The sequence below is a fragment of the Chrysochloris asiatica genome, unplaced genomic scaffold (assembly GCF_000296735.1).
Source record: "Chrysochloris asiatica unplaced genomic scaffold, ChrAsi1.0 scaffold00212, whole genome shotgun sequence".
Classification (NCBI taxonomy): domain Eukaryota; kingdom Metazoa; phylum Chordata; class Mammalia; order Afrosoricida; family Chrysochloridae; genus Chrysochloris; species Chrysochloris asiatica.
This window is the reverse complement of record NW_006408730.1, coordinates 2,115,465-2,142,553: the sequence shown is the minus strand read 5'-3', so window position 1 is coordinate 2,142,553 and position 27,089 is coordinate 2,115,465. Positions and strand designations below refer to the sequence as shown.

The window sequence follows — 27,089 nt, the reverse complement described above, 5'->3', positions numbered from 1 at the left end:
TTCTGCATCATTCAATAATTTGCCCAGAGAATCTTTCAATAACGAAAGTCGAGGCTTAAATTTTCCTTCAGTTCCCCAGCTTGAGAAATGCTGAGTGTGTTCTTCTTTTCGGTTTTCTGATTCCAGATCTTTGCACATTTTGTTGTAATATTTGGCTTTATCTTCTCGAGCTGATCTTTGAAATTTCCTGTTCAGCTCTTGAACCTCCTCGTTTCTTCCATTTGTTTTAGCATGTCTATACTGAAGAGCAAGTATCAGTGTCTCTTCTTACATCCACTTTGACCTTTTCCTCCTTTCTTGTCTTCTTAATGACTTTTTGCTTTCTTCATGTATGATGTTCTTCATGTCATCCCACAGCTCTTCTGGTCTTTGGTCTTTGGTGTTTAATGTATCAAATCTGTTCTTCACATGATCTCTAGATTCAGGTGGGATATATTCAAGGTCAAGGAGCTTTGGTAGCATAGTGGTTACAAATCAGGCTGTGAATCTTAAGGTCAGAAGTTCAAAACTACCAGCCGCTCCACGGGAGATTTAAAGCCTCAGAAACCCTGTACAGGTTCACTATGAGTCGGAACCGACTCCACAGCAAATAACAACAACATATTCAAAGTCATATTTTGGCTCTCGTGGACTTGTTTTAATTTTCTTCAGCTTCAGTTTGAATTTGCATAGGAGTAAATTGATGGTCTGTTTCACAGTCTGCCCCTGGCCTTGTTTTGACTGATGATATGGAGGTTTTCCATCATCTCTTTCCACATTTGTAATTAATTTGATTTCTGTGTATTCCATCTGGTTAAAGCCATGTGTATAGTCGTCTCTTATGCTGTCTAAAGAAGGTATCTGAAATGAACAAAACATTGGTTTTTCAGAATTCTATTATGTGTTCTCCAGCATCATTTCTATCACCAAGGCCATATTTTCCAACTACTGAAATGAGTTTGGGTTGTAAAACAATAAATAATGTAGAGTTTTAAATATTTGTAGAATTAAAATGCCCAAAAATAACACAAAAAGAAGAGGAGGGTAAATAGAATTATGTTTTAAGTTCCCAGTGTTTTCAGAAAGCGGGAAAACGAATAAAGTGCAGTGGTAAAAACCAACAGGATAAGGATACACATTGTAAGGAAACCATGAAAAAAAAAATTACAGGAATGTATAAGTTAATGTACAAGGAAAATGTAAAAACAAAAATAGTTTATTACCTGAAAAAAGCAAGAAAGCAATCAATGAAGTAGAAAACAAAATCAACAAATCCAGTTGCTGGGTTTTTGAAAGAGATCTGTAAAGTGTATTAATTAGAAAGATTCTTCAAGAAAAAGAAGGAAAAATACAAACTTGCCAAATCAGGAATGAAAAAGTGGATATCACTACAGAGCTTCTCACAGATATCATAATATGACAAAAATATAACTAAGACAAAACTGACTAATTTCTTTAAACACACGACTTTCTAAAATGAGAGATAGGAAACAGAAAATATGAAACATATGTTAAAGAAATTAAAACAGTTATTAAAAACCGTTCCATAAAAAAATTTCCATACCCTAGTGAATTTTAAGACCTCAAAGTATATTTTTGACCTAAACCTGAAATCTTAAAACCAAACAGTAATTTCGCTTTACTGTAAAGAATGTTTGCCTTGAATATTATGTTCTTTTAACTATTTATTTGGGATCAAGTTGACAACAGCAACTCTAAAGATTCGACAGGAACCTCAGTGGACAGTGAATTAACATTACTAGTGGAGAAACACCTCAGAAAGGAAGGTGAGAGTTGTTGCACAACTGGAAGAATGTCATCGGGTAGAAACTGGTCAATTGCTGAATGTTTTGCTGTGTGTATTCTCAACAACAAAGATATCTTGGTCTTTGTATTTCTCCACGTATCCTTTTTATCCTCTTGGGCTTTAAGTTTTCTGCAGGAGGCAAGAACAAAACAAAACACCTTTGTGCTAGATGTCACTCCCTTGTCTCCATCGTTGTGTAGGATTCAAACTGGCTAATTATTCTGTGTTTGGAAAAGTGCAAAAGAAAATTAATTGTATTCATAATGCTCTTCATTATGAATACAATTTTTTCTATGGAAAAAGGGAGGTTTAGCACTTTGTTTTGTAATTTTAAGTAAGTGTTATGTCTAAGTTTAGAAATGTGTATTTCTAAATTACATCATTAAAAAATGAATAATTCTGGTATGAGTCAAAAGCACCAGTCCATTTTTTAAAAGGTAACAAATAGCAAGCATTCTGGTAAATGTATACATCTAGTATCAGTAGAAGCAATCTTGAAAATGGCTCCTATTCTTGTAATCATGTATCGAGATATATAGCATTTTAGAAAAACTCATCAATTTACTTGACCACCCAGAAGAGCAACTGCATTTTCCATCCTTCCTTGCAGCTAGGTATGACTAAGTGTCCTAAGTCTTTACTGGTGGGATATAAAGGGAAGTGATTAGTTGGTAAATTTTAGCGTATGTTGTTGTTGTTAAGTGCCGTAGAGTCAGTTCCAACTCATAGTGACACTGTATAGGGTTTCCAAGGCTGTATATCTTTGCAGGACCAGAAAGACTTATCTTTTTCTCAAAGAGCAGCTGGTGGGCTCAAACTGCCAACCTTGTGGTTAGCAGTCCAGTGCTTATCATACAAAGCTATACTTTTCATTTTTTGAAAGTAAAAATACATAAAATCTAGTTGGTCAACATTCAAGTTTTAACTATATAAGGGTAAGTCAAAAGTATTGCTGCAAAGTCATAGACCGCTTTATTAAATAAAAATATCACACTGTGAAGCTCTTATTTCTTGACATATCCTCCAGCTAGGTCTGTAGACTTTAGAAGGCAATGGCTCCGTCTCTCTAATCCTTCCTTGTGCTGTTCGAGTTACACCATGTCAAAATGGTAGTTTTGGCATCCTCATGGGATTCAAATGTGTTCCTCTTAAATGTTGAGTTTGGGGGACAAAAACAAGTCTGAAGGTGCCAGATGGGGACTATAGGGTAGTTGGAGTAAGATTTCGCAACAAAATTCTTGTAAGACAGTCATTGCAACTCTCAAAGGTTGAGTTGGTGCAGTTGCTATGATGAAAAAACAAGTCCTCAGCACAATTTACCTGCCATTTTTATCACCAGTGCAAAATTCTTAACACTGCTTTGTAATAAGTCCCGCAAATCTTCCTGTGTCTTCAAGAAAATCTATCAAGATTACCATATTGAAATCCCAAAGGAGCCTCCATAACCTTGTAACCTGTACTCTCTGCCTTGAATTTAGCCCAGCAGTTCCTCTTAGAAGGCACTGTTTTGATTGCACCTGTTTTTGAAGACACCCCTAATGAGACTAACCCAAGAGTGATACTCAGAGAATTTATCAGCAGCTGTTCACTAGTATCAGAAAGGGCCTTGTTTGGAATAAACCCGTGCATGTATGAACTGGAACTCTATCAATTTGACTTACCCTCATATGTCAGACCCTGGGAATACAAGATAGAACTTCTAGCATTAAAAGAGTGCATGATCCCAAGGAAATCTAGTTGAATGTATGGATGTGGTATGTATGTTCAAGTGCTATGGAAACAGAGGAAATGTCAGTTTCCTTATAATTGTTGTTGATGTTATCGTTAAGTGCTGTTGAGTCAGTTCCATCTCACAGGGACCCTGAATAGGTGTGGCGGGTGAGCTTGAACTACCAACCTTGCACCTCAAACTGACTTTACAGTCCAGTGTGTTAACCCCACAACGCCACACCAGAACTGCTTCCTAAGGATAATCGCAATGATTTTAAGCATGTTAAAGCATGAACTCTATTAAAAAATGTATCTTTTCTACTTTATAGTTTTTTATTGATTGTATACTAATTTCATAACCAGACTAAGTAGTTTAAAAATCCATCATAAAGTAGAATGTCTTTAAAATGTATGAATATAACCTTTTTTTTTACTTTAGCAACATGGTTTTCTCAAGTCCTAGACTCAAATCAAAGCTTTATCAATAATCTCAGTCATATTTCATCTTTTAAAAGCATTTTTCATTTTAACTTAACTCAGCATAAACTAGAAAATACAGAATTTAACTGCCATTTCAGTGTAGTGATTACCTAGATTGAGAATTTAAAAGACTCTAGTTTATTCATTAGTTGTAAGAGGTTGCAAACTGGAACTTAGTGTACACAGGTGTTCTTACTTACTACAGTACCAGCTCATTGTTTGCATCTCTCCACTCTAAATCATTTTGCAGCTCGTTCTCCAAGATGACTTATTCACTCTGGCCGTTGTTCTGGGTGCCGCTAAGAGAGCGTATTTTAACTGTTACACTCTCTGTTTTTGTTTTCGTGCAAAAGTGGAATCTTTAAGTTCTTTTTTGTTTTTCCTTTGCAGACTTTGCCTTCAAAAGAAACATCATTCTTAAATACTACACAAATGCCTTGCCTGCAATCAGCATCAGCTTGGAGTAGCTGTGACTACAACGCCAAGTCTCAGCTATTAAGAGAACATGTATCAGAGTTGGATTCCTCTTTCCACTCCGTTTTATCACTGCCATCAGGTAAGCCTCTTCATATAAAATCTCTAAATTACCGAATCTGTCCTTTGGTGAAATCTAATTCTATAAATGTTGTTGCTGTTGTTAAGTGCTGTCAAATCAGTTCTGACTCATTAACCCTGTATAGGGTTTCCAAAGAATGGCTGTTGGGTTTTCAAATTCCAGCCTTACAGTTAGCAGTCCAGTGCTTATCCAATAGTGCCACACCAGGATTCCTCACCGATCCTATGCTAATCAAATTGATGTTAGAACCACACAGTTCTTCTAGAAGAACGTATCTAATCACACATCAAGTTAATGCTCTATTTATATACATCGATTTTTTAATTCCTTTCAAACCAATTTGATTTACCTTGGAAAATATCTGGCCTTTGATCTCTTTTCAACTTAAATTTTGAAATTTTATTGGTAGCATGACTGTGTTGTTTTTCAGTAATAGTAATTCAGTGTTCTTTTTAAAATGTTTTGCTTAATGTGGAGATGATCTTCTCTGCCCTATAATATTTCTTTGAAATCTTCCATGAATTTCTTCAAGAGGCGAGAAAATTGTCCATGTTTAGATAGAGTCAACTTTTGAAACTCAAGAGTATCTGTAATCTACAGTTGAGTAAATGAGACATATATATCTGCCACATCCCTAAGGAAGACTTAAAGGTCCAGTTTTTGGTTCTGTTGGAACCTTTCCAGTCCAGTCTTGTCTACATTGGAACCGAAGTAAATATTTAGGGGGGAAAAGGAAACATTCGTCACACCGGCTGAGTGTTCTTTATGAGAAGTATCCCAAATGGACTTTTGTTTTCTTTTTAGCTGTGGTTCTATAATCATCTGTTAAATTCTCAAAATCAAAGGACTACTCTTGAAAAACACTATTTTGTTTGTACTTATCCCCATCTCAAATCTTCATGTACTTTTTATCAGTATTAGTGTGACTTCATAACTATAGCATACTTTGAAGAAACTTTGAGAAACAATAATAATGCAACTACAGTCTTATTTTAGCATATAATAGGCCCTCGTTGGTTTGAATTGCATGGCCAGCGGTTCAAATCCACAAACCACAGCAACGCTATACAGGGTTCTCGATGAATAGGAACCAACTCAACAGCACTTACCAACAGCACATAGTAAGCAGGACCACAGTGGCTTCATACAATAAGCACTGGACTGCAAATCACAAGGTCTGTGGTTTGAACCTGCCAGTCACTCCACAGGAGACAGATGAGGCTCTCTGCTCCTATGACAATTTAAAGCCTCGGACACCGTGCACAGGATTGCTGAATCAGAACCAACTCAATGGCACGTAACAGCAGCAGTGATAACATATGTAGTGAGCACATTACATTACTTTGTTTAATTCTCACATAACCCCGTAAGATAAATACTGTTGCCATCTTCATTTTACATAGGAGAAAATGGAACTCAGAGATGTTATTTATCCAAGATTTCACAATTAATAAATTATGTTGCAACAGATGATATTCTTATTACAACAGTCAGTGATTTTTTTTGGATAAACAAACTTACATTTAGGTAAACTTAGGTTTAAGATTTGCACTTAGGTAATCAGCTTCTAGAGCCAAACTTCTAACCAGTTCATTACTTTTCTGTTTATTAGCAAACTCTGATACCTGGTATAAAATGTCCTTCACTCTAAGTCTCTTATTTCTGTATTAATAAATTAGTTTCCTTATTTACTAATTAGTATTAACCACTCCTTTTTGCATTTATTTAATAAAAATTTCACTACTTACAGTGTACCATACTAGATGCAAGAGGAAGCCTGGTGGGACAGTGATTAAATGTTCTGCTGCTAGCTGAAAGGTCATTAGTTCAAATCCACCATATGCTCTGCAGGAGAAAAGACCTAGAAATCTGCTCTTGTAAAAGTTCCAGTTCAGGAAACCCTAGGAGGTAGTTCTACTCTGCCATGTAAGGCAGCTGAGTCTGAACTGACTTTATGGAACACAATAACAGAGGCGGTGCTAGGAGCATAAATACAAATAAAGCCGTTAATGTGTCTGGTGTTCTACTTAAGACAGCTGAGCTGTAAACTAGTAAGTATAATAAAGTGTCATGAAATATTTTGATAAAAATCTTCAGGTTACAGTGTGGGTACTAGGGACGGTATATGAGTGGAATCAGGAATTTTCCTAGTTACGTCCTATTTCCCACAATGCAGGTAGAATAGATGATATTCATATTACAACAATCAGTGATATTTCTTTGGAGAAACAAAGGTAGTTGAAAAAATAAAAGAACTGTAAAATGTTTAAGCAGCATTTTAAGGGAGAATTGTTGTTCATTTTGTGTCTAACTTTCATATGATCATAGTACAGTGGTAGGATTGAAACTTATCCCAACTGTCCCTTAGAACAAACTCTGTGATGGTATTCATGAACATATTATCATTGCATACTTTCACACACATAGGTATGTTGTTGTTAAGTACTGCCAAGTCATTTCTAACTCATAGAGACCTTGAATAGGGTTTCTGAGGAGCAGCTGGTGAGTTTGAACTGCCAACCTTGAGGTTCAAACTGACTTTGAGGACACTGTCACACCAGGACTTGCACATTGGTTGGTGTATCTGATCTGTGTGTCTATCTAGTTAAAATACACCAACATTTACTTTTAAAATGTGAAGCCCATCTACTGTATTGTTTAGCACCTGAATTGTTGTGAGAATATAGAATTTAAACTGAGTAAATTGAATATGTTTGATTTGCCTCCTTCTCATACTGTTGGTGAAGTGGGGGATTCTTGCCTTATGGTTACAGACATGGCCGATCACATAACATCCACTACAGGAAAGATGAGATAAACAACTGTTTATTAGTTAACATGTATTCACAGCATAGCCACATGAGAGTTATACTCAGCAAGAGTGAACAAGCAGAGGATGTAGCAGGCTGGCATTGTAGTAGCAAGAGGCTAGAGTGACCCCTAGTTTTTGCAGGAGGATGAGTGGCTCACTTAAATAATTCTGTAGGCTGACAAAGAACTAAAGTCCATTCCTGAGGCATACTCAGATACTGCCCCTGGTCCCCATGATATGGAGAAATGTTTGATTAACGACCTTATCCACAGGTGCAAAGTGGGTTGGGAGACTTGTGGTTAGGCCAGTAGAGGCCAGCCTGGTTTAATAGGTATTTGTAATACATATTAACTGTAGGTTTTATGCTGTAATATCTCTAAGTCCTCTATGTAAATGAAGAATAATTTGTCACTGAATTTTTAATCTTTTTAAAAGTAGATTTGTTTTTAATTCATAACATAGCAAACTAAAGAAATGTGAAACTTGATGTTTTCATAAAAAGGTTGCGTATAAATTTGTTTTCCTTTAAGTAGTTAAAACCATGCAATCATTTTGGCATCCTGGTCTGGCTCTGTAGAGTAAGCACTGGACCACGAGGTCGATTTTAACCACAAAGTGGGCAACATTGGCAGTTCAAACTCACCAGCTGCTCCTCGGCAACCCTATACAGCGTGGCTATGAGTTGGAATTAGCAACAACAAATCCTAATTTTGGAAACCTCATTATTTCACATGCAAACTTTATGGGGAAGGTACATAATGGACTTAAGAGCCGACCATATTTAACTATGTTTTATTAAACCATCTTTGACACTTTTAATTCTCTTCCTCTGTAAATAGTATATTATGAAATTGTCATGCTTGTCATGTACATATAATTTGTAGTTCCCAAAATACTTCTATCAACATATTGAAAAGATTATTTTGCCACATCTGAGAGATGTAACTTTTTAAACTTTTGCTTCTTTGTCTAAGTTTATATACTATTTTTAAAGGAAAAAAAAGTTTTATTAATATTAGTCTATAAAAAGGAGAATTCACTGAAAATGCTTCTTTTTTTTTTAATTTATCTTTCTAGATGTGCCTCTTCATTTTCACCTTGAAACATTGTTTAAAAAGACTGAAATAAAAGGAGATCTTGCTGAAAATAAATGTGTAGGAGAGTGTGTCATATCGCCATCACCTGGTATGTCACATTTACAAAGCTCTCACTTCGTACATCTTTCATACTTATTGCTTGTTTTCTGAGACTATAATGTGTAACAAAGGAACAAATATAAATCCACACACACACACATGCACACACAGAATATACCCAGGAGAAATGGGATACTTATTAAATGAAAATGATAAACTATTATTGATAAATATTAAATAAATTTTAAGTGGTGAGAAACTGTATTCCTGAACGGTATGATTAATATTACTAGGCTTTCAATTCTTCCTGTCTAGTTATGTTTAATATAGTATAGCTTCGAGTTCTATTAGAATTTGCTTACATTCACAAACTAATTTTAAAGTCCATTGGAACAATAAATAGGGGAAAATATAAAAAGAATTGCTGGAAAAAATAGAGAATCAAGTCCAACCCCACATGAAAACATGAAGTTATTCTGTAACATCATAGAAAGTATTTTGCTTGCATTTAGGACAGCAGATCCAAGGAGCAAACTACATAGCACATACTTATTATGTGATAAGGGAAGAACTGTAAATTAAATGGGAAGTTGAAGAATTAGCCAATAAACCAGTCTTTTGGGAAAGAGTTTTTTTTTTATCCACTGACTTTATATGATGTATCAAAATAAATTATAGTTGGTTCCAAGAATTTAAAATAACACATTAAAATGACAAAATGTAAAGAAATTAGAATTCAATATGTATGAATACTCTGAATGGGAGTTGAAGCCTTGGTAATGTAGTGGGTTACGAGTTGCGCTGCTAACTGCAAAGTCAGCAGTTCAATTCTACCAGCCATTCCACAAAAGGAAGGTAAGGAAGGCCTTCTGCTTCTTTAAGGAGTCACAGCCTCAGAAACCCCATCAGAGGCCAGAGGCCACTATGAGTCAGAAGCAACTCCACAGCACACAACCACCACCACCACTGAATGGAAGTGGGGACTCTGGAAACAACCCAAATAAGAAATGAAAAACGAATCAACATATTTTATCAAAGATTAAATCTCAACATAAAAAAGTCATACAAACTAAGATTAATTTTTATTAAGATTTTTGAGGTAGGTAAATAATTATCTACCTCAAAAATTCAAGAGTCAACTGTTAGAACTATAGTTCTGAAAGGTAGCAGATTTCAAAATAAATCTATTAAACTCAGGGTTTTTTTTTTAAATGCCAACAACAACTACTTAGACTATATAAAGGAATAAGTTATCCTAGACAATTGACAATGAAAATATAAATATCTAGGATTGAACTGCAAAACAAATATGAAAAGAACTTTAGGTTATATGAGAGAATGACCCTGTTCCTGGGTCAGAAAACAGTACTGTTCATTCAGGTCTCTGTTTTCCCTACATAAATTTATAAATGTAACATGGTTCTAATCATAACCACAGAGGTGTTTTCCTTTTACAACAGCCAATAAAATACAGTTAATAAGGAAGAGGGTGTATTGCCAGATATCATAATACATTATAAATCTGTGATTACTAAAATATTGATATTGTGTTACTGATGGAAACTAGATCAAAGGAAGGAAATAAAAGGCCTACAGGCAGACAGACCCAAGTGTTCATATTACAGTTGCGTAGTCTTCGAGCCAGGATTCAAGCCAGGAAGTCTGCCACACAGGCCACACTTTAAACAATAAACTAAACTTTAGCTTTCTCTGCAAGAAGTGGACTTAAAGAATGACTCTTTAAAAAATATAAACTGAGATCCTACTTCATACAGCACATTAAAATAGACAGTTATTAAAATGTATTCAGATATATCAAAGAGCTGTAACTTTTTAAACTTCAGCTTATTTGTCTAAGTTTATGTACTATTTTTATAGGAAAAAAATCTTAGTCTTAAAATAATTAGAAGAAAAATTAGGTGATAGTAATGATAATGACAATTACAACAGATACTGTTTATGGAGAGCATACATGGCAGATAATGTGCTAAGTGTTTAATACGTTAGCTTACTGCATTAATAAGTTTAAACATTATAACAAGGCTGTGGTAAAAAAAGCACCTTCAAATATTTTAGCTAACATTAAAAATTGTTACAAGCCTTTTGAGAATGACTGTAAGGTGCACTGGAAAACTAGAAAATGTTTAATTTCTTATATACTTATTGAGGGGAAAATTATCCCATTACTTAATTTTCTACAGTAATTAATATAACTGAACTGTTAATTCTCTATTCTGACCTGGTAATTCCATTTTCAAGTACCCAGTGTAGGAACGTAATCCTAAATATAAAATGCTTTATACACAAATATATGCATGTTATCTGTGTGATAATGAAAAATTGAAAACAACGTGAAAAACATAATAGAGACATGGTTAAACTATCCACTTCAGTGGACTATTACAACTTTCAAAATATCTTACCAAAAAAATCCATATCTTATGAGTTCACTTAAGGATGGAAATATATTTATCAAAAAAATGGATGGAAATTTTACTTTTATGTATGGTACAATTATAACATGTAAACATGTTTTTCTATTAACCAAATGCAATGTGTGACTTTGTTGGAATCCTGATTTGAACAAACCAGCTATACACACAGAAGTATGTTTTTACAATCAAATAAATTTGAACATGGACTGGCTGCTAAATAATACCAGTGGATTACTGTTAATTTTGTCATACGTAATTGATGACATTTGGTAATCGAAATGATACTGGAGATCACTTGATAGGATTTTGCAAGACCAGTGATGTAATGATTGCAAATACCTTTTTAAAACAACATAAAAGGCAATTTTACACATGGACCTCACTATATGGAATACACAGAAATCAAATTGACTACACCTGTGGGAAGAGATGGTGGAAAAGCCCCATATCGTCAGCCAAAACCAGGCCAGGGGCAGACTGTGGAACAGACCATTAACTGCTTACATGCAAGTTCAGGCTGAAGCTGAAGAATATGAAAACAAGTCCAAGATAGCCAAAATATGAGCTTGAATATAGCCCACCTGAGTTTAGAGGCCATCTCAAGAACAGATTAGATGCATTAGACACGAGACCAAAAACCAGAAGAGTTGTGGGATGACATCAAGAACATCATACAGGAAGAAAGCGATAGGTCACTAAGAAGACAAAAAGGAAAAGATCAAAATGGATGTCAGAAGAGACACTGAAACTTGTTTGTGCTTGAGAGTAGAGATGCTAAAGAGAATGGAAGAAATGAGGAAGTAAAAGAGCTGAACAAAAACTTTCAAAGGACATATCAAGAAGCCAAGTATTATAAAATGTGCAAGGACCTGGAGATAAACCAAAAGAAAATGGAAGAACATGCTAAGTATTCCTTAAGCAGAAAGAACTGAACAAAAAAATCAAGTCTCATATTGCAATACAGGATTCTCTGGGCAAAATACTGAATGTTGGAGAAAGCATCAAAAGAAGATGAAAGGAATACACAGTGTGACTGTACCAAAAAGCAATGGTCAATGTTCATCCATTTCAAGAGGTAGCATATGATCAAGAACCAATAATAGTGAAGGAAGAAGTCCAAATTGAACTGACAGCACTGGCAAAAAAACAAGACTCAAGGAACTGACCGAATACAAATTGATATCTGTAAATAAAAACAACAATAACTGATGCAGCAATACATGTGCTTACTCAACTACGTCAAGAAATGTGGACGACGTCCATACTTGTGCTCATTCCAAAGAAAGGTGACCAAACACAATGCAGAAATCATCAAACAGTAGTAATTAATATCACATGCAAGTAAAAGTTTGCTGAAGGTAATTAAAAAATGACAGTACATCGATGGAAACTGCCAGAAATTCAAGCAGGATTCAGACGAGCATGTTGAACAAAGGATATCAATGCTGACGTCAGATGGATCTTGGCTGACAGAGAATACCAGAAAGATGTTTACTTGTGCTTTATTGGCTTTTTATAAAAACTTTATAAAAGGTTTTGAAATTGGATCATGACAAGCTTTGGATAACCCTGTGAAGAATGGGTATTCTAGAACACTTACTTGTACTCATGAAGAACCTGTGCATAGACCAACAGGGAGTCCTTTGAAAAGAACACTGAATGGTGTAAAATCAGGAAAGGTGTGTGCCAAGGTTGTATTATTTCACCATACTTATTCAATCTGTATGCTGAGTAAATAATCTAAGAACCTGGGTTATATGAAGAAGAATATGGCATCAGGATTGGAAGAAGATTCAAAAACAACCTGCAATATGCAGCTGATACAACCTTGCTTGCTGGAAACAAAGAAGACTTAAAATACTAATTGATGAAGATCAAAGACCACAGTCTTCAGTATAGATTGCACCTCAGTATATAAAAAAACAAAACAAACTTTTACAACTGGACCAATAATGAGATTACCATGATAAATGGAGAAAAGACTGAAGTTTTCAAACACTTCATTTTGCTTGGATCCACAATCATCACTCATAGAAACAGCATCCAAGAAATCAAAGGACATACTGCACTTGGTAAATCTGCTGCAAAAGACCTCTTTAAAGTGATCAAGAGCAAAGATATCAGTTTGAAGACTAAGTTATGCATGAACCTAAGCCGTGATATATTCAGTTGCCTCATATACATCTGAAAGTTGTACAGTAAGGAAGAACATAAAAGAATTGATGTTTCTGAGCTCTGGTGTTAGAGAATATTAAAATTACCATGGACTGCCAGAAGAACCAACAAATCTGTTGGAACAAGTATAACCAGAATGCTCCTTAAAAGTCAGGATGGAGAGACTTCACCTCTCATACCTTGGACGTGTTATCTGGAAAGGCCAATATCTGGAAAAGGACATCGTGCTTGGTAAACTAGAGGGTCAGTGAAAAAGAAGATGGATTGATACAGTGGCAGCAGCAGTGGGCTGAAGCATAACAATTATGAGGATAAGACAGGACCAGGCAATGTTTCATTCTATTGTGCACATAGCCGCTATGAGTCAGAGCAAACTCGATGGCACCTAACAATTGCTGACATATTTATAGATGAAAAGAGATACCAGGGATGCTATTTAAAATATGCCAGCAAAAAAAGAGAGATGACCAAGCTCAATAATAGGTCGTTATTGAAACAGGCACATGGCTTCCAATACTCAAATCCCCTTGAAAATGTTCTACAGCAAAAAATTAAAAGGAATGAAAAAAAGAAGAGAGAGCACCAGTGACAAGGCACGATTGTGATAGGGAAGAGACTAAAGAAACAGTAGGGGGAAGTATTTGGGTGCTTTTCCATGATCCATTACACTCCATGGAATTGATTCTGAGGATATTTTTTCAAATGTCTATCATAGCATTATCATTACGATGATAACTGACACAGCTATCATGTCCAGGTAGTCCTAGGGTAGGATTGTAGGAGAAGCACTGGACTGCAAGGTCACAGTTCAAAGTCACCAGTCGCTCCTTGGAAACCTATACAGGGTTGCTGTAAATCAGAACTGTCTAAACAGCACTTAACATCATATCCCAAAGCTATGCAATACCTAAATAATATCTTTAATCAGAAGAATATTAGGTAACCATTTAAAAAAATAACAATGAAAAGTGAGTTATTAAAACAGTGATACTCATTCTTACTGAAATAACATTATTTCATATTTGAAATGTATTATGTGTAAATTACACAATACATGTTATGTATGACTGAATGGGAGCATGCAAAAATGAAATTATTTCTTGATTTAGGTATGGTTGTTATTGCTAAGTGTCGTCAAGTCAGTTCCGACTCACAGCGACTGAGGAGCAGCTAATAAGTTTGAACCACTGTCCTTGTGGTCTAGTGCTTATTCTACAGTGCCACACCAAGATTTATTGGCCATCATGATGTTGTTAAGTGCCATTGAATTGGTTTCAATTTATAGCAACCCTGTGTAGGGTTCCCGAGGAGCAGCTGGCGCGTTTGAACTACTGACCTTGTGGTTCGCAGTCTAGTGCTGATCCTACAGGGCCACACTGGGAGTCCACTTGGACATGACAGTAGTTCTAATTATTATTATAATAGTCCAGTGCTTATTCTTGTTTCTTCTAATGTTGTTCTGCTATTTACATTAAAAAATGAAGGCAATATAAACCAGCTAGGCAGAGAGTAGGAGTAATGTTATCAATAATTAGACATGTTATTAATGGGAAATTAATAGAGATGGAATGCATTTGAATTGATCTGCAATAATAAGCAAATCAGCAAATACAAAGAAACGTTTTGTTTTGTTTTTCATTTGTGCCCCAATCTCTCACTCCCTATTACTCCCACCCCAAATAAACATTTTGAGGACAAAGGTGGTTGGCTCAGTGGTGCACTTCTCACCTTTCATGCAAGAGATCCGTGTTTGATTCCCAGCCAGTGCACCTCTAGTGCAGTCACCAGTCATCTGCTTGGTGTGTACGGCTATGATGTTGGACACGTTTTCACAGTTTCTGTACTAAATCAGACTAGGAAAAAAGGCCTGGTGATCTACTTCATCAGATCCCAATGGTTCATCATATTGTGAGATTAATGGCAGCTAACAACAGGTTCATTTTACATTAAGTATCTGCCTTTGGTTAAATAGCTAGTCATTAACTTTTCTTTCATTGTGATTTCTACAGAAATAAGTAAAACTAAACTTCAACATTTATTGAACACCTACTATGTGCCAGGCAGACTAGAAGAATTAAAAGTGAACCACAGAAAATGAGATAACTGGGGAAAGCTGACACACAAATAGCGATTATGCATGGTAATGGACACAGATAAATGATTCAAACACTTGGTAATGGAGTTGTTGTTGTAGTTGTTGTGTACCGTGGAGTCGGTTCTGACTCATAGCAACCCTGTACAGGGTTTCCGAGGCTATAAATCTTTACGGGAGCAGAAAGTCTCATCTTTCTCCTGTAGCTCGCAGCCTGATTTGTAACCACTACGGTACCAGAGCTCCTTTGGTAATAGAGATGGGCTGTATAATTCTGCTGAGGGAACAGAAGAGGAAGAGAATTGAAGGGTGATGGGACAGGGGCAAGGAGAACATCAAAAATGTGACACCTACGTATATAGAGCTTCAAATGCTTCATCTGAACTTTGGGAGGAAAGGAGAATGAGGTGTTCCAAATCAGTGCTTCTCAAACTTTAATAGACAAATGAATACCTAGGGGATATTATTAAAATGCATATTTGTATTGTGTTTGGGATGGGGCTGGGGATAATGCATTTCTAATAAGGTCCTCCCAAGTGATCCTAATGCTCCTGGCCCATATTGAGTAAAACAAGACTTTAAACATTAATGGTAGCAAGCACACAAAACAGTGTCATGTGTTCAAGGACATATAGAGAGCTTGGTGTTCTGGGGATTATAGTGTGTGAGGGTAAGTGGCAGATAATGAGGTGAGCAGATTTTGGTGTGCCTTATCAAAGAGTTTATATTTATCCTGTTATGTCCATCAGATTATGACAACAATGCCAACCTTAAGCAAGAAAATAAAAAATAGGAAAAAGTCAAATTGAAGTGTATCAGAGTAAAAGGAAGGGCAGTGGCACTGTAGCAGAAACTCTGGACTGCAAACCACAGGTCAGCAGTTCAAGCCCACCAGTCACCCCATGGCAGGATGAGGCTCTCTGCTCCCGCAAAAATTACAGCCTCGGAACCCCATACAGGGTGACTTAAGAGTCAGAACCAACTTAACTGCATTTAGCAACAACAACAACAAAGAGTAAATAGATGATTAATTAGTACAAGAGGAAACACCACACAAAACCAATTATGGAGCCTGTACTCACCAAGGAGTCCTAGTGGCACTATAGGCTAAGCACTGGACTATAGGCTTTCTGTTCCTATAAAGATAGAAGCCTTGGAAACGCTATAGGGTCACGATGAGTTGATCTCAATCCGATGGTATTAAGTTTGGTCTGACTTGGTTCAATGCTCAACAAAACAGTCTAGATCATGAAAGATAAAGACACTGGAATTATTTAATGTACAGAAACTTAAGAGACCAGACAACTGAAAGAAACTAATCACCCAGAATTTTCTATAAATAACTATGTTGTTGTTGTTATGTGCTGTGGAGTCGATTCCAACTCATAGAGACCCTGTACAGGGTTTCCGAGGCTTGTAAATCTTTATAGGAGTAGGAAGTCTCATCTTTCTCCTGCGGAACAGCTGGTAGTTTCGAACTGCCGACCTTGAGGTTAGCAGCCTGATTCTTAACCACTACGCTACCAGAGCTCCTTATAAATAACTCTAGAGGTAGATAATTGGTAACATTTGAATGTCTATAGATTTATCTTTTTTTTTTTTAATTGTGTAGTTGTGACAGCATGGAGTCCTGGTGTGTGCTGAAGTATAAGTATTGGAATGCTAATCATAAGGTTGTTGGTTCAAACCCACCAGACGTTCCACAGAAACCCTACACAGTGTCGCTTAGGAACCAACTTGACAGCATTTAACAACAGTGTGAAAGCGTGCCCTTGTTTTTGAATGCATTGATTATGTTCAGAGGTAAAGGAGTATCATCTCAGAAACTTAATTTCATGAGTTCAGAGAGAAACCAAATGTAGTAATTCCCATATACCCTTTACTGTGAGTAAAGCATATTTAGTTCTTTGTACTAAGTTTTCTGTAAGTATAAAATTAAGTTAAAATTTACTATAAGTATGAATAGATGAGCTAGATGAAACAGTGGCACTACAGCCCACTCAGGAAAGCCAGAATCCGACAACTCAGTCTTCCATTCTTATGTCTAAATCCATTGGCAAGTTATCAATGTGATGTTATACAGACCTTTCTGATCTGATCTTCTGTCTTCATTTCTACCACTTTTACAATCCAATCTAATGATCTTGTTTTATGTGTTCTGTTCCACTGTAGCTACAGTCATTGTTTTCAAAACACAAAGGTCACACAAGGCCTCCTCCTGCCATCACTTTTTCTTTGAAGAAGCAAATTCTGAACAGAGGCCCTTAACATCCTACCTGTATCCGTTGGGCCCTCCCTACCTCACTTCACTATGTCCCTTACTTTCTCTAACACATGGCTACTGCTCAGCTATTTCCCCTTCTTCCTGCTGCCATGGACTTTTGCATGTGCTATTCCCTCTTCCTGGAGTCCCGTTATAGAATAAGCTATAGGATAAACATTCGCCTTCAAGGTCGGTTGGAACCACAAGGTTGGCAGTTCACACACCAGCCGGTCCTCCGAAATCCTACACAGGGTCATAATTTTTCAAACCTTAGCACTGCCTCTTGGGAGGCCTTTCCTAGAATTCTCACATGCTCTTTGTCATGTACTTCTCTTCCCTCTTACACCTTAAAGTTGCCGTTTTACTTAGATTTCTCTGACCTTTTTAAATTAATGTCTGTAAATTATATAAAGGGCAGGGCATATATACCTCTTTTTGCTCACCACTGTGTTCCCAAAGAATGGCAAAGTGCACGGCATCTAACTGCCTATCCACACCCGTTAAATGAAAAGATGAAAGGGAAGGCAAAACAGGAAAAATGCTGGGTCAGTGTACTGTTGTAGGATGAAATCTAGGAGAGCAATTAGGAGAAAAAGAATTTCAATAGGGGACGTTATTATCAACAGTATAAGTGAAGGTAATGCCTGGAATTAGGTTCTGAGATTTTCACACATTTCCTACTGTTTCAAGGGTCCAGTTCAACCATACAGAGACCAAATAGGAAGGGAAATGCTCAATGTGTAAGAAATAGTTAAATAAAACTTAATGAAAATTATCAAAACTTCTGAAGGTTAAGGTGAACTGCTTTAGAAAACAAGAGGGATGAATTGGCTATGATTTTCTTTAAAATACTCCAACAAAATGTTTCATTAACAAGAGTGGACATGAACTTTTTAATACTTAACCAGAGTCAATACATACATTTTACAACATAACACACAATTTGAATTACCCTTTATAGGAATTTAGTCTTGCTATATTATTTCTACTTTCTACTTAACATCTTTTTTCCTTTTTGGTTTGGTGGTGAATCTCAGGGACAGCCTTAAAATTCTGCCCATCCCATTTTCCTTAGCTTTGTTTTCTTGCATCCGATTTGTATATCCACCTGATTTCTCATTCCTTTGCAGTGATCTTTTTATCTTCTCTGATAACTTTTAGGATATCTTCATCTTTCCTATGCTAATTTTTTTCATTTGCAATGTTTTATAAATGAGTTCTGTGATATCTTAGGGTTAATATAACTAACACCAGAGAGTCCTGGTGTGGCGCTGTGGGTTAATGCGCTGGACTGCAAAGTCATCTGAACCGCAAGGTTGGCAGTTGTTGCTCCTCAGAAACCCTATACAGGGTCAGTATGGGTCGGAACTGACTTGACGGCACTTAATATAACAATGGAAAAACTCTTGGCTACCTGTTTTTCAAATATTGCCTCCCCTTCATTATTTCAACTCTTTCCTGGTATTACATTTTGATCTGCTCATCCTCCACACCGCCATCTCTTCATTGTTCTGGATTGCTGAATTTGATTTTCAACTGAGTCAATGCTGCTTAGCTGTTAAACTGATTTTGTTTTTAAATTTCATTAATAGTTTCAATTTTTGAGAAATTTCTAAAGGGACATTTCCTTTATTTGTTGGTAATTTAAAGACCTCTTAATCTGTGTTTTGAGTATTCCAATGAATTATTGCTCGAGATGGACCTGCTATCTGTTTTGTGGGATTGGTATTCCTCAAATTTTGAGTCTTGCATGTTCACCTTTAAAACTGATATTCCTGTTATGACCACCATGGCCATACTCCCTTGATGTGAAGGGTCATTTGCTTGCTACAGTATTTTCAGAGGTAATGAGTGATAAGCAGGGCATGTTTGTGGTGTTATAAGGATAAGCACTGGACTGCTAACCACAAACTAATCACAAGGTTGGTGATTCAAACCCACCAGCCATTCCTTGTAAACAGGGTCACTGTGAGTTGGAACTGACTGGACACTTAACAAAGATAAGCACTAAACTACTGACCACAAGGTTGGTGGTTCAAACCCACCAGCTGCTCCTCAGAAACCCTATACAGGGTCGCTAGGAGTCCAAACCAACTCAATGGCACTTAACAGGGTATGTTTCAAGGTGGGCCCACATGGGCATTGTCCCCTTTTCTCCACCATTTCTTTGCCTTCAACAGATAACCTCATCAAGTAGTGTAGCCGGAGTTTGAGTAGTGCAGCCATCCAAGGTCTGCTCCCGAAAACCACCCACGTCAACTCCCCTCTCCAGGTGCACAGAACCTTCGGTGTTGACTGTATTTGGTGGCAGTACTTTCCCATGTGCTTTGGCTCTGTCTCCTCTTCCTTTCATAGATTCCTCAGAAATTTGGCTCTTCTCACCAGTTCACCTTTTCACTTGCAAATGTGAATATATATATGGCCATTTGTCACTGGATAAAAATTTTGTCTGACATATTTTTTGGATGCTTTGTCACCTTCAAACCAGAACTAGTCACTGTTGGTGGGCCATGCGATTTCTTTCAGAGTTGGTGTGTTTGCCGCTTCAGCCTATACCTTTATTTCTTTCCTCACTTCCAAACTCTTCAAAAAGCCAATTTGATTATTAATCCAATCCTGGACAAGTGGGGTTCAGATAGACAACAGTAGTCATGGTATTGACACCTAATATTTATTGAGCACTTGATCATGTTAGACAACCTTCTAATGTTTGTAAAGAATTAACTCATTTAATCTTTATAGCCCTGAATTACTGGGGTTTTAGGTATGTTATAGCTGAAGGCAGTGGAGATGTTTAGTGATTTAAAATGGTGGTGCTGGGCACTGTCAGAGGCTGACAGGTGGATGAGATCCAGCTTTTGCTTTAGAGGAGTCCCAGCCTGTGGTGGCCTTGTAGAATCGTACTTTAAGGGTAAAGACAAGCTAATTACAGGATTCATATGTTTGGCCAACATTTACAGATCTCAACCAATCTTTAAATCTCTTAATAACAGAGCAAATTAGGAAGAATTATGAACTTCTTGAGGATGTTTTTAAGCAATCCTATTCTGGGTAAATTAAGTTTTCCATCTTGCTACTTTGGTATTTATTTTTTATATGTAATGTTGAATTAGTATCTGAAAATTCTGCAATGTAGTAAAGTTAAACAGATTAGCATGCTTATCTGTTTATGCTAAGGAGCTAAAACTTTACATTTCTTTTTGTTTTAGTACACAGTAATTGCCTGCATCAGTGGAGAAATGGATATTCACCGACATGTAAGCCTCAGTCATCTGCACAACTATTACAGGGAAGAAAGAAGAGACATTTGAGTGAAACAGCATTAGGTAAGTAAAAGGTTTTTTGCACTAGTGCTAAAATCATGTCCTCTAAGTACGGCTTTCACATGTTCCCTGACTAGAGTTATCTTTTGCCAACAGGTCTTCTGGACAGAATTCAAACTCTGTGATAATGTTCTAGATTGAAAGTGGGATTTGTTGTGGGGATTTGGAAAAGAGCAGTTATAATTGCTATAGACAGTGATTTAAAAAAAACATACTTTACCGGCAAGATGTATGTACAATAGCAAATGATACAGTCTTCTGGTTTTGTTCATTATTCCCGTGGATAGAACACATTAGTCAAATATTCCCAGATGTAGTATCACATATGTATTAAGAAGAGTCCTAGTGTGCGGCTATAGGATAAGCACTGTTGGACTGAACCCAGTAGGTCAGCAGTTCAAACCCACAAGCTGCTTCTTAAAAACCCTATAGAGTCGGAACCGATTCAGCAACACTTAATGTATTAGAAAACATTATGTCTGAGCTACACTAGTGTACATTGGGACTTTCATGCACTTATCCTCACTTTCTACAATTCCCAGTATAACAGATGGAGTCACTACCTGATCATCACTATCTACTGCTTGTTATCAGGTACCATCAAGTTGGATGTGACTCACAGCAACTCTATACACGACAGAATGAAACAAGACCGGCTTCTGTGCCATCATCCCAACTGCTGTGAGGCACTGTTGCTGTCACTGTGTCAGTCCACCTTGTTGGGGGGGTCTTCTCTGTATAGCTGGCCCTGTTACCTTTATTGTTAAGTATCATCGAGTCGGTTCTGACTCATAACTACCTGTATAGGGTTTCTGAGGAACAGCTGATGAATTTGAACCACTGACCTTGCAGTTCAGTGCTTATCCTACAGCAACACACTAGGAATTCAATACGTTACTCAGCTACAAAATTAGCAAACTGCCACCCACGTCCAGAGATTTCAGTAAGCTTTTTAATATCTCACTCTTAAAGTACCTGTCTCCTTTAATAAAATACAATATGGAATAAAAAATCACCTAAGACATAGTGTTTCACTTAGATTGAGACTTTAGAACTAACTTCTAGATGGATAGATACAGGGATAGAAGAATTAAATGAAACATATGAGTCAGAACCGACTCCACGGCACGTAACAACAACATAAAGAGTTTAACTAGAAAACCCTCCAAAGTCCAGGACATCTGGTCAGTCGCTCTAACAAGTTGCTGTCATGAAACATACGACTATTGCACATTGTAATACATTTAGAGAGTAACCAGTTTCCGTGTGTGGGTTGGTTTGAAAAAACTATGTAGCCATAAAGGACTTTTTAAAATCTAAAACTGTGTATTAGATTTTACTCATGGAGTCCTGGTGTGGTGCTGTAAGATAAGCACTGGACTGCTAACCATAAGGTCGACGGTTCAAACCCATCAGCCGCTCCTTGGAAATCCTATACAGGGTTAACAGCACTTAGCAACATTTATACTGTACAGAAAAACGGAGCCCTAGTGGCACTGTGGGTTAGACATGGGATGCTAACTGCAAGGTCAATGGTTCAAGCCCACCAACTACTCCATGGGCTAAAGATGAGGCTATCTACTCCCATAAAGACTTAGCTTTGGCAATCCTGTTAAGAGTAGCTATGAGTTGGAATAGATTCAATGGCATTTAGTGGCTACATGAAAATATTACTTGTAAGATCCATGTAAAAGAAGCAAAGACAGTAAATAAATGAATATGTAAATAAATACACAGAAAAGGACCAAAACAGGAAAAAAAGAGGTGGGGGGGGGGGAAGGAGCAAAACAGAGAAGTAACGAACTGAGCATCCTCAGAAAACCGTATCCATGAGACAAAACAAGATGGTACAAACAATGAATACCAGATCACAAGAACTTTGAGGAAACAGTACTCTCCTAGTTAAAAAAATAAAAAAAAAAAAAAAAAATGGTGGGTAAGAAGTTAAGAAAATCTCCAGAAAGAAATAAAAAAATTTTGAAAAAATGAGATGATAAGAAAGTAAAGATTATCATAAAGTTACAATGAGATTATGGGTGAGGTTCTAGTTTCATTTCCTTAGTATCTTTTGTTTTCTTAAATATTAATTTTAAAAACAGAAATAAGGAATCACCTGTCACCTAAATTAGGAAAATAATTCTAATAAAACCTATTAGTTACGCTTAATGTGTGTCATTGTCAATGGTATTTCCCATGGCAGGAGAAAGAACTCAATTTGAAGAATTTGCTTTTCAACACACAGAACTAGGATCCCCTAGCAATTTTACTGCTGCTACTAATGTCAACGTTATATCAAGAACACAGAATTCATCTTCACAAGTAGGTTTTGGGTTGTCAAGCTCTAAATTTTTTTTTTTTTTTTTTGTATTTTAATCTTAACCAGCTGATTGAGAGAGAAAAAAAACCAACTTAAGACTATTTTGCTAATCTATAACAGCCCTTATATTAGGTTTAAAAGGATCTTATAAGGAAGTAATAATTTTAAAGATACTTGTTTAAACACATAGTACTTTTTAAACTAGGAAACAAATAGTTCAGTACTCTGGTTCTGGCTTCTTTTTCTGTTAAAACTTGAATTCTATTATGACTATCCCTAAATACACTATGCCTATATCTAGCATGGGAGTCCTGGTGTGGTGCTGTGTGGGTTAATGCACCAGACTGCAAAGCCGTTTGAACTGCAAGGTTGGTGGTTCAAGCTCACCAACTGCTCCTTGGAAACCCTATACAGGGTCACTATGGGTCAGAACTGACTTGACGGCACTTCATAACAACATGTCTAGCATGAAGAAACCTGGTATGGCACTGTGGGTTAATGTGCTGGACTAAAGGTCGGTTTGAACTGCAAGGTCAGCAGTTCAAGCTCACCAGCCACTTCTTAGAAACCCTATACAGGGTAGCTATGAGTCGGAACCGACTTGATGGCACTTAACAACATTTATTGTGAAGTTAAATATAAGTAGAATTCAAACATGTCTTCTTTTTCTGTTTTGTGTATTTGTCACCAGGAAGTTGAAAGTGAAGGTGAAAGGTAGAAAGGATAAGAGGGGCAGAAGGAAGTTCAGGAACCATGAACACATAAATACATACATGAATATAGTAAATGACTCACCAAAACATACTTCGTAGTCTTTCCTAATAAAAAATGAGTTTGTTAAAAATAAGCATTTTTATTGGCACTTAGGGTACTGTATCTTAACCTTTTTCTGATAGAATTTTAAGGCATTTACATTTTTTATGATTTTGAAAACAGGCTTGTGTGTGTCCAAACAAATATACATTAACATACTTGTCAAAAGAAATTGTTTGGGTTTAGTGAGGGTAGATAAGCCTTCTTCACTGCTTTTCTTAACAGTTTCTAGCCAGATGTATAAGAGTGCACTTACAAAACCATCTTGACATACATAACTCATGACAGGAGGGCATCACCACAGGTAACCCCAGGTGCTGTTGTCCTGTTTGGCAGAATACCACAAGGCGGAGGCTGAGGAGTGAGAGCTCCTATGACATAGACAACATTGTAATTCCCATGTCCTTAGTGGCCCCAGCGAAGCTGGAGAAACTCCAGTATAAGGAAATACTTACTCCAAGGTATGGACACTTACTTTTTTTTTTTCCTTCCTTCCTCTCTTCTTAATGAATTTAAATTTATAGAACAATCTTAGAATTTAAATTTTTAATAACAAGGGAATGCTGCCCCTCTTTCTTTTTCCAGTTGTACTAGTAACCCTGAAGAGAAAATGGTGAAAAACCATTTCATTATGTATACTGTAGAAACAATACTAGAGCATCACAACTTTACATCTCAGTTCTTATTAAGAATTGGGACTTCTTATACAGATGGCGTTAGCACTATGAGTCTCTTTATGTTCAGTGATCTTTTGGTTATCTACTATGTATATGGAATCCTTGTGTGGCACTGTGGGCTAATGCGCTGGACTGACAACTCAGTTTAAACCACAAGGCCGGCGGTTCAAGCTCACAAGCTGCTCCTAGGAAACCCTATACAGGGAGGGTCACTATGGGTCAGAACCAACTTGATGGCACTTAACAACAACAATTGTGTATATGGCATAGAAAGTTATGCCATATACATAGGGATGTAAATAATAATTATGGCAAAAAAAAATCCTTGCCCTTTTAAGAAAGGAGGTTTGAACATAGTTGCCAAAAAAGAATCAAAGCTATTTTGTGTGGGGTATTCACTCAGTAAGGTAAAAATTTTGAATATGTTGTCAAGTCAGCAAGAACACATTAAATAGGAAGAGGAGTTCAAATAAGATCAGTAAGGACACCAAAGTAATAAAGTCTGGGAAGGCAGAGAGGGTCCTCATACAGAAGACTAGACCAAAGGCACAAAGACATAGGCAAAAGTCTTAGCTGGAACTGGCTCAGAGAAGAGCTGGTTGTTAAATGTAACTCTGTAGAAGAGATTGTTCACTGTAAGGCCAAAACTAAAGCCTCATAAGACAGATATTTCTATCTTATAAAGTTGTATTTTTCTTTTTTTAAAGACAACCAACCATTTGAATTATGGAAATCCAAGGAAAGAAAAGAATACAGTATTTAGCTGTGTTTAGAAAATTGTGAAATTTATATGGTTTAATAAAACTGTTTGAAATTGCTTTGTATCTTCACCAGCTGGAGGATGGTTATTCTAAAGCCTCTGGATGACTGTAATTTAGGAGAAGAAGAGGTAAGTTGCCTTTCAACTAATTTTCTAATTACACATTATATGACATTGCTTAATTTGAACAAAAGGGAACTTACAAGAAGTTCTGTAACATCTGATTTTTTTCCCCTTAAGAAAGCTATCCAAAAAGGATTATCAATTTCATAAGAAAAGTAGTTTTTGTCCAAATTTGACTACAAAGATGATAATGTATAAATATATGGGAAAAATAAGGAAAAGCAAAATTAACTCTTTGTTTATGTAAGTTGATGAGTCCTTGAATTTATGTGAATATCAACTTTCACATTACTAGTCCTTTTTCTTTTCTGTTTGAGGAGACTGTCCTAATTTGTATTCAGGTCTACAATGCAGAATTCAAAATGTAAAGGCCAAATTGGGTTTGAATTTGAAAATATCTGGACTTTAGAAAAGTTATGTGATACATTCGATGGGGCTTCAAAAAGCCTGTGGGAAAATTCTATTATCTTGTTGTTGTTAAGTGTTGTCAATTTGGTTCCAACTCATAGCACCCCTGTAGAGGGTTTCTGAGGAGTATTACCTCATTATCAAATTATCTCAATTATCAAACATTAATGTTTCTGTAGTGATAAATTCATAGCATGTTAGCCTAAAAATAGCATCATGTTTAATCTATGTAATCAATTAAATGATAAAAAAAACTTGTTTTTTCAGATTTTTTAATTATAGGTAATAGATTATGGACTGTTTGGGTAAAACTTAATTAAGACTACAATTACAAGGGGAAAATACTCTGCCCAAATTCTAAAGTAAGGGCTCTAGAAGCAGTATTATATAAAAGACACTTTGCTTCTATCAAGTAACAAGTATTTCTATAAAAACAATATACTGTAGATCACTTTTTGCCAACTTCCAACATTAATCTTTTATTGTCCCTATTTCAGAACAGGCTTTCCAGGAAACCCAAACTCTTTTAAAATCCACCATAGTAAAAGCAGCTGTCAGGGTTAGAATATCAGATAAAGCACTGACTAAATCCTCATTTATCCTGGACAGTTTTCCTAGAATACTATGCAACCCATAATATGGCAATCAATAAAACCTCTGCTGAATAGACAAAACATTAACAATACTTTATGTTTAAAAAAAAAAAAAAGACGACTTTAAGTAAGCTGTAGCAAAATGATAAGCACAGTGAACCCCATCTGTAATCTAGAGCAATCTTCAAAGGAGTCCCAACAGTAAAGTTTTGTTTTTAAACCAAGCTTTCAACACCCTCTTTTCAGGAATTTGACATTCATCTCATAACTATCGTTTGTTCTCTTGGCTTAGACAGATTCATTTTCTTCTTAATGTTCTCTCTCATAAGGAACTGTCTGTAACCTAATCTCATTTTTTATAACATTTCTAATAAAAGCAGCAGTCAATGTTTATTTCTAATTTCAGATAGAAGATCTTTCTGATGAAGTCTTCTCCCTAAGACACAAAACGTATGAAGCACGAGAGCAAGCCAGGTGGTCACTATGGGAGCAAAGCAAGTGGCATCGAAGAAATAGCAGGCAGGTGTTATAAAATTTAAATCCCAAATCATTATATCCTTGCAGAGTGATAAATATTCTGCATGAATTTTGAGGAAGGTCATTAAAGAGGAGGAAAACATAATGATGTCT

General features: G+C 36.4%; 1 protein-coding gene across 1 annotated transcript in view; it reads left to right on the top strand.

The window, feature by feature from the left end:
* The window catches only part of KANSL1L (KAT8 regulatory NSL complex subunit 1-like), a 112,357-nt gene that overhangs the window by 81,517 nt on the left and 3,751 nt on the right, over positions 1–27,089 (top strand). Inside the window, exons 6-12 of the mRNA XM_006872742.1 lie at positions 4,367–4,532; positions 8,422–8,529; positions 20,655–20,771; positions 22,969–23,087; positions 24,235–24,359; positions 25,410–25,464; positions 26,866–26,978. Of these exons, the coding sequence (XP_006872804.1) occupies positions 4,367–4,532; positions 8,422–8,529; positions 20,655–20,771; positions 22,969–23,087; positions 24,235–24,359; positions 25,410–25,464; positions 26,866–26,978 (803 nt within the window). The remainder of the gene's footprint in view (positions 1–4,366; positions 4,533–8,421; positions 8,530–20,654; positions 20,772–22,968; positions 23,088–24,234; positions 24,360–25,409; positions 25,465–26,865; positions 26,979–27,089) is intronic.